Raw genomic sequence first — 8,702 nt, 5'->3', positions numbered from 1 at the left:
AACGAATTACGTCGCTGTAGGCTCTAGCACATAGTAAGATCTTGGTGTGGTTTTATGCTTTTCCACTGTCTTCTTCATTTTAAGGAGTATTTAAAAATGTGATTTTAGAGTGAATGGGTCAGACTGTTCAAATGAGCAATGAAGCAATGAGGTTAGATAACACACACACACACTCACACACAGTTAAAACACACACACATACTCACACATAGTTTAGTCACACACCTGCTCAGGTGAGAGAGTTCAGTGTGTGTGTGTGTGTGTATATGTGTATCTTGTAACTTGGTGGGATTGAAAGGTTATCACCTGCCTGCCTGTCTGACCTTTTGGAATGCCTTGGTGACCCCACCCCCCTCTGCCACTAGTGGGTTTGGTGATTGAAAAGAGGGAGGTGCTTCAGATGATGACAGACAGATGAGCACCCTGAAGTGGGCGTGGCCTTTGACCCAGTGACCTGTCTGTGATGACAGGGACCAGTCAAGGAGAGGTGAGGCGCCAACAGGTGGGATCGTTTAGTGTGTGTCGCCATGTTTATGAGCTGGCAGTGTGTTAAAGTGTGTGTGTGTGTGTTTGTTTTTGTTTTTGTCAGTGTTGTGTGTATAAGCTAGCAGTGTTTTAAAGTGTGTGTGTGTGTTTCTGTGTGTACTTTTGTCAGTGTGTTGTGTTTATGAGCCAGGAATGTGTATAAAGTGTGTGTGTTGTTTGTCAGTGTCACCATGTTTATGAGCTGGCAGTATGTTTGTGTGTGTGTGTGTGTTTCTTTTTGCCACATTTTCCTCTGATTTGAAAGGAGACCACTATAGTGAAACAGTGATTGGCAGGTCTGACAGAGGATTCCGTCTTTATGTGACACAGCTGTGTTCAGGAGTCGCACATTCCTGTTTTTAGAGTGGCACACGGATTCTTGCTTCATTCATTCATTCATATGTGTGTGTGCGTGTGTGCGTGTGTGTGTGTGTGTGTGTGTGTGTTAGGGAGTCGCACTCAGATTCTTGCTTCATTCGTGTGTGTGTGTGTGTGTGTGTGTTCAAGAGTCGCAGTCAGATTCTTGCTTCATTCATGTGTGTGCCCGTGTGTGTGTGTGTGTGTGTGTATGTGTGTTCGGGAGTCGCAGTCGGATTCTTCTTTGTTGCTGAGTTCCAAGTACATATTAAATTCTTTGGTTAGGGCTTACAATGTGAGTAAATGACAAGCAAACAAAAACAAAATGTAGTTTAACAAATCACACGGCTTTGTATTACATTAAACATTAAAATAGCAGTATAAAAATATATTCACGAGTAATGGAATAGTTATTTAGTCCATAAGAGGCAAAGAGCCTGCATATCCTGAGTGCACAAGGGTGAGGATCGCAGACAGGAGTGAGAGAGAGGATAGATGTGTGATTAGAGTTGTGTGTGTGTGTGTGTGTGTGTGTGTGTGTGTGTGAGAGAGAGAGAGAGACAGAGAGAGAGAGAGAGAGAGTGTGTGTGTGTGTGTGTGTGTGTGTGTGAAAAATAGTGTGTGAGTGTGTGTAAGGTGTGTAAGATTTGTAGTGTAAGGTGTGCTACAGTATGTGCATAGTGCAGTGTGGTTAGGTTGTGCTGTATTGTGTATAGTCCATAATCTCTCGTGCTGGGCCACAGGTTTATAGGGGAATGTAATAGTGAGTGTGGGTTCCGATGGCACCGAGTTTGTGTTCTGCTCCCTAGCGTCCACGTGCTTCTGGCATGACGTTTGGGCTCGTAGCGTCCCTCTCGGCCGCCGGGCGCCTCAGTCTGTGTTGGAGATGAAAGCGTGTGGCCAGCTGCCCGTGTCGAACATGTGTGACACCACATAGTTGCCGTAGTCGCCGTCGATCAGCTTGGCGGCGTTGTTGCGCGCGAACCAGCAGTCCACCGTCTGCCGGCCGCTGTAGATGCGCCGGGACTTCTTCACCACGGGCACAGTGCGACCTTTGACCTTTAGGGCGGTGCGCGGCGGCAGAGGAGTGGACTGAGTGGCGCCCCCTGCTGTCGGCTGCCCTGTGGCAACGTTAGTGCCCTTAGTGGCGTTAGCGCTTAGCTCAACTAGTCCTACCTCCTCATTCAGGAATTGACCTGCAGGAGGAAGCACAGGGACAAGTTATATGGGTGTGTGTATTATCATCTCTCTATGAGTGAATATACATTTGAAAGCATGTGTGTGCATGTGTATGTGCGTGTGCGTGTGCGCGTGTTCGTGTGCGTGTGCGTGTGCGTGTGCGTGTGCGCGTGCGTGTGCGTGTGTGTGTGTGAGTGCATGTGTGAGTGCGTGTGTGTGTGTGAGTGCATGTGTGAGTGCGTGTGTGTGTGTGTGTGTGTGATCATGTGATCTCTTACCCAGGAGGCCGTGCGTGTCCTTGCTGAGCCCCTTGCTGTTGCCGATGTAGAAGCCCAGGTGGTCCCTCTGGTAGGGGGCGGGGTTTTTGTACCGATGCAGCAGGATGACGAATCCGATCGTCCCCCTGATGGTCACCGTGACGTTCGCGCTGGCCACTATGACGACGGCCAGGTCGCCTGACTTCACGGAGACGCTCTTGTCGCAGGGCAGCACCATGCGGTCACGGCCGTCCAGGATGACCTTCTTGGGGGTCACCTCGATGTAGGAGCGACGGGGCTTGTCAGCCACGATAGTGATGGTGCTGAAGTATGTCCGCAGTTGCTTGTGGCTACCAGGAGGGGGCGGTGCTCCAATCAGCTTACCGTTAACCGTCACGCCTACAGAACCGTAATACCATAGAGTCAGAGAACCACATCAACGGCATGCAAAAACAATATGGAGTTGGGATATCAAGTAAACAAAATGGCAACAATTAATCCAGAGAGAGAGAGAGAGAGAGAGAGTAAGTGAGTGAGTGAGTGAGTGAGTGAGAGAGAGAGAGCGAGAGAGAGATAAATGGAGAGAGAGCGAGAGAGAGAGTAGAAATAACAATACACCTACTCACGTAAACCACATAATAATATCCAAGCCATCTGAATTGCTCAAAGTCAATGTAAGTAACATACCCATACACCCACATGTCCTCACATCACTAAAGCCTAACACATTCATACACCCACATGACATGTCCTCACATCACTAAACCCTAACACAGTCATCCAAACCAAGCTCAACACATCACTAAACCCTAACACATGCATCCAAACTAAGCTCAACACATGAGTTAATAACCTAACAACAGTGGTTAGCTGCTGAGCTGTCTCAGCTATTTGCTTCTGTAGGAAGAATGAAGGACTTCTTAACTTCTTTAGACTGGCAGATCTGGGTGTGTATGTGCGTGTGTGTGTGTGTGTGTGTGTGTGTGTGCAGGCGTGTTTCTTAACTTCTTTAGACTGACAGATCTGGGTGTGTGTGTGTGTGTGTGTGTGTGTGTGTGTGTGTGTGCAGGCGTGTTTCTTAACTTCTTTAGACTGACAGATCTGCGTGTGCGTGTGTGTGTGTGTGTGTGTGTGTGTGTGGGGGGTGGGCGGGCGCGTGTGTGTGCGGGCACGTGCTTGTGCGTGTTCCTTTAACTTCTTTAGACTGACAGATCTGGGTGTTATTATTGAGCTCTTTGCTTCTGTGTACTGACCAGACTGAGCGTGGTCTGTGACGAGGCGCAGGACGTGGCCGGGCTCTCCGTTAATGTTGAAACACACGGTCAGTTTGCTCAGAGGAAACTCCACCACAAAGTGAGGATCACCGTCAGCTGCATAGAAGAAATCACACACACACACAAACACACACACACACACACACACGAAACACAAACATATTATATATAATATATATTAATTACACATATTTACTCACACATACACACAGCTCCCATCACATATTGAAAAAATAACTCAAATATTCTATTGAAATTGACATGTTTATTGATGTTGAAATCCAAAAAGGCTGATTAACGCGTGTTTTTATGATTGGGTTTGTGATGGTGGTCAGTCACACGTGTTTTTATGATTGGGTTTGTGATGGTGGTCAGTCACACGTGTTTTTATGATTGGGTTTGTGATGGTGGTCAGTCACACGTGTTTTTATGATTGGGTTTGTGATGGTGGTCACTATTCTTCTCTCACTGGTCCCACTGATGGGAGTGGGACGGCCAGTTAAACATTACGAGAGTGAGCAGGACCTGCGTTAAACACAGTATCAGATAAGAGAGTGTGGAGAGGGAGAGAGGGGGGGAAGAAGGAGAGAAGGAGAGAGGGATGGAGGAGAGAGGGAAGGAGAGAGGGATGGATAGAGAAAGGGAAGGAAGGAAAGAGGGAAGGAGAGAGGGGTGGAGGAGAGATGAAGGGGTGGAGGAGAGAAGGGTGGAGGAAGGAGAGGTGAAGGAGAGAGGGGTGGAGGAGAGAGAGGTGGAGGAGGGAGGGATGGAGAGAGGGGAGGAGGGAGAGGTGGAGGGGAGGGGTGGAGGAGGGAGAGGTGGAGGAGAGATAGGTGGAGGAGGAGGGAGAGGAGGGAGAGGTGAAGGAGAGAGAGGTGGTGGAGGGAGAGGTGGAGATGAGAGGGAAGGAAGGAGAGAGGGAATGAGGGAGGGGTAGAGGAGGGAAGGAAGGAGAGAGGGGGAGGAACAAAAGAATGAGAGAGAGGGAGTTTCAGTAACAGATTTGCCAGATGGACTCATGGCAAAGCTGTTACTATACGGCTCAAATGTTAGTTGTGGTTTCTCTCTCTCTCTCATTCTCTCTCTCATGTTTCTCACACCATCTCGCTCTCTCTTCCCTCTTTCTTTTCTTCCATTCTCTCTCTTTTTCTCTCCTTCTCTCTATCACACACACACACACACACACAGAAGCTTGTACGGACACTCACACCCACCCACACACACACACACACACACACTCCCACACGCCTCTAATCAGAGCTACCCAGCAGGAGTTCCCAGAGTGCTTTGCACTGGCACTAAGAGGCAGCGCTGGTTGCAAATTAGGGTCAAAAGAGGTTAAATTACAGAGGCACCCAAACCCCAATACTGTACATTAACTCTGCTTTCATCTCTCTTTCTCTCTCACACACACACACACACTCACACACACACACACACACACACAGATGTTTCATGTTGTCCAAAGCAACAACTAGCTCAAAAACTGTGAGAAAATTACCGGATGTTTTGGAGATTTTGGTGACAGACTTTTTGGAGGGTCTCTTTGCAGCGGCACTGCCTATGAATGCAGACACAGAGGGAAGAGATTAGTGAAACAGACAGACCCACCCACACACACACACACACACACACTCAGTCACACACACACACACACACACACACACACACACACACACACACACACACACACACTCCACCCAAATGATGTCTTTAGTGTGCTTGATTTGGTCATTCTTGGGTCATGCCCAGGATGAAAGTGACACTTTTCAGGAATGGAAATTGGTGATGTGAGTGTGTTTGTGTGTGTGTGTGTGTGTGTGTGTGTGTGTGTGTGTGTGTGTGTGTGTGTGTGTGTGTGTGTGTGTGTGCATGTGTGCATGCCATGGTGTTAGTCCAATTTGGACAATATGATTCACAGGATCTCCAGAGATCCTGCTTGGATTTAGGTTTTGTGTGTGTGTGTGCGCATTTTCATCATTGTATCAGTTTGTTTGTCCACTCACCCGTTGCCTTGGAAACTTTAGAACTCTTCCCTGGTTGTTCCTTCTTCCTGGTCAGGCTCTGTGACGACGATGATGACGAGGCTGATGCTCCTCCCACCTCCTCCTCCTCCTCCACCTCCTCTGGCAGCTCATTGGCTGCCCCTGCCCCATTTGCCGTGGCCGGCGGCTGGGTGGGCGTGGCCTCTGTCGCGAGCGTCCCGTCGGCGAGCACCTGCGGCTTCTCAACGGTCATGTCGGTCAGCGGCGTCAGGAAGTTGTAGGCCAGCGAGAGGCCAGTGGCCTGGCGGGTGTGCTCGTCCCGCTCGCGACTTGTGTGGCTGCGCATGCGCGAACGCAGGCCGTCCTTCACGCTCATGAAGCCCCACAGGCGCTCGATGTAACCCGCGCTGCCCTCCGACTCCGACGCGCTTGTGCCGGCTTTTCCGTCCGATTTGCCGTTTGCGTTCGCGTCTGCTTTCGCGTCCGGTTTGGCGTTTGCACCTGGTTTGGCGTTTGCGTTTGCATTCGCATCTGTCTGAGTTCCTCTGTTTGAGTCGGCACCAGAGGGCCTGCTGGTTGTAGTGACTGTTCCTGTGCTCGTGGCTATACCTGTAGACAACGGGAGGGAAAAAAATGATTTATTAGACTGTAAATGATAAAGATATGTATCAAAGATGATAATCAGAAACATTAGCAGTCAAACTTTTGGACTTTTGGACTTTCTTATCTGACTATTCTTACACTCGTGTATCATGAATTAACACACATGGGGTTATGTTGTAAGCAACTGTAAAATAAAGCAAAATATGATATGATATGTTTAAGTCTCTACAAAGCATCCAACCTTTACTGTGATGACAGCATTTCCCACTCTTAGCATTCTCTCAACCACCTTAAGTTCGACTCTGGGGATGGTCTCTAACAGTCCTGAAGGAGTTCCTAGACATGCCGAGCACTTCCTGGCTGGTTTTCGTTCACTCGTGTGAATCAAGCCAAAAGAAGTGTTGGTGTTTGTGACGTGTGACCTCTAACTGTGTCTAGGTCCACACCCATCGCCCAAGCCCAGGTCAGTGTGTGTTTGTGTTTGTGTTTGTATTTGTGTTTGTGTTTGTGACATGTGACCTCTAACTGTGTCTAGGTCCGATCCCATCGTCCCAGCCCAGATCAGTTTGTGTTTGTGCTTGTGTTTGTGTTTGTGTTTGTGACCTCTGACCTCTGACTGCGTCTAGGCCCGCTCCAGTCAGCAGCCCGGCAGCCTTCATGCGCCGCTCCGTCTCCAGCTCGCGTTGCCGTAGCGGCACGTCCTTCTCCATGACGATGCTGCGGTCGCTGTTGCTGGCGGTGACCTGCACGTGCAGCGTGTCTGCGCTGCGGTTGGTCAGCTTGCCGGCGATGACGATCTCGGAGCCGTTGAAGTAGTTGGTGAAGAGGTGCTGCGTGACGTACTCCACCTGGTCCTCCGAGTACTCCACGTGGATGTCCGACAGCAGCGGTGTGCCAATCTCATCATAGAACCTGAACAATGTGTGTGTGTGTGTGTATATGCATATGAGTGTGTGTGTGTGTGTGTGTGTGTGTGTGTGTGTGTGTGGGTGGGTGTGGGCGGGGGGGTTTGTGTGTGTGTGTGTGTGTGTGTGTGTGTGTGTGTGTGTGTGAGTGTGTGTGTGTGTGTGTGTGTGTATGCATATGAGTGTGTGTGTGTGTATGTGTGGGTGTGGGTGGGGGGGTTGTGTGTGTGTGTGTGTGTGTGTGTGCACATGTGTGTGTGTATGTGTGAGAGAGAGATAAACAGCCAGACAAACAGACAGAGAAAACAAAGAGTATGTGATTACACAGCTACAAGAAGTCGACACTCAGACTTCAGACATCCTGTTTGCACTGCACCTTGTGTGTGTGTGTGCGTGTTTGTGTGTGTGTAAATGAGTGTGTGTGTGTGGGGGGGGGGGGGGGTCTTGGGTGCTGTAAAGCCAACAGCTCCGTGACCTTGTCATGATGAGGAATCATTAAGCTGTGGGACTAATGCCTGAACTTCTTGACCATCTGAAGGAGCTATAGAAACAGTCAAGGCCATTGAAGCAGTGTGGTTGTGTGTGTGTGTGTGTGCGCGCAAGCTGCCGGAACAACCTGCCGTGTCCTTCAACATCTTTATTGGCCTATCCCAGGTTAACACACACACACATACGCGTTTGCAACAAATTTGCCTCCCCCAAATGAAAAGTCACACTCACACAAAGTAACGCACAAAGTAACACTCACCAAGGCACAGGAAGAACAATGTCCACGACCACACACAGACACATCCTCTATACATGAAAACAAACATACACACACACACACACGCGCACACACACACACACACACGCACGCACACGCACACGCACACGCACACGCACACGCACACGCACACGCACACACACACACACACACACATAAACACAAACACACACACACACAACTCCAGGCTATCCCTTAAACACACACTCACACATCACGTTTGCATACCACAAAAATATACGTTATACGGAATGTTCCTTCATAGGAAGAATTCATTGACCTCCTGTTGACCTGTCAGGCTGTTCCTTCTGTTGTCTTTAAGTTAATATTTAATCACGGTGGCTCCACAGTACTGGTTTGTGTGTGTGTGTTTGTGTGTGTATGTTTGTGTGTGTGTGTGTGTGTGTGTGTGTGTGTGTGTGTGTGTGTGTGTGTGTGTGTGTGTGTGTGTGTGTCTGGTATCCAAGACTGCCCCGACACAACTGCTTTGGGTGCGTTTGAGACAGTTAGGTGTGTGTGAGGCGAGGCAGGTGTGTGTTTGAGCACAGGTGTGTGTGTGGACGAGGCAGGTGTGTGTTTGAGCACAGGTGTGTGTTAATCCGATGTTTTGCGTGGAGCTGTCAGCAGCTGGGAATTTCACCCTGCCCTGCTTCACACCGATGAGAGACTGCAGCACAGGAGATGGACAGGGAAGTTATTACAGAGACAACACACACACACACACACACACACACGCACACAGACTCACACACACACACACACACACACACACACACACACACACACACACACAGACTCATACACACAGACTCATACACACGAACACACACACACACAAACATACACACACA

The 8,702-nt window shown here is 49.2% G+C and overlaps 1 protein-coding gene across 2 annotated transcripts in view; it reads right to left on the bottom strand.

Moving 5' to 3' along the window:
• Positions 1-1,208: 1,208 nt before the first annotated feature.
• itih5 (inter-alpha-trypsin inhibitor heavy chain 5) overlaps positions 1,209-8,702 on the bottom strand; it is a 22,292-nt gene continuing 14,798 nt past the window's right edge. For both annotated transcript variants that reach the window (XM_042078701.1, XM_042078702.1), the window contains exons 10-15: positions 6,791-7,092; positions 5,599-6,186; positions 5,094-5,153; positions 3,572-3,688; positions 2,340-2,717; positions 1,209-2,078 (exon numbers count right to left, since the gene is read on the bottom strand). In XM_042078701.1, coding sequence (XP_041934635.1) covers positions 1,753-2,078; positions 2,340-2,717; positions 3,572-3,688; positions 5,094-5,153; positions 5,599-6,186; positions 6,791-7,092 — 1,771 coding nt within the window. In that variant the 3' untranslated portion in view covers positions 1,209-1,752. The remainder of the gene's footprint in view (positions 2,079-2,339; positions 2,718-3,571; positions 3,689-5,093; positions 5,154-5,598; positions 6,187-6,790; positions 7,093-8,702) is intronic.

Source organism: Alosa sapidissima, chromosome 22 (assembly GCF_018492685.1).
Source record: "Alosa sapidissima isolate fAloSap1 chromosome 22, fAloSap1.pri, whole genome shotgun sequence".
NCBI lineage: Eukaryota > Metazoa > Chordata > Actinopteri > Clupeiformes > Clupeidae > Alosa > Alosa sapidissima.
Note: the sequence above shows the minus strand (reverse complement) of the source record. Positions and strands in the feature narration are given on the sequence as shown.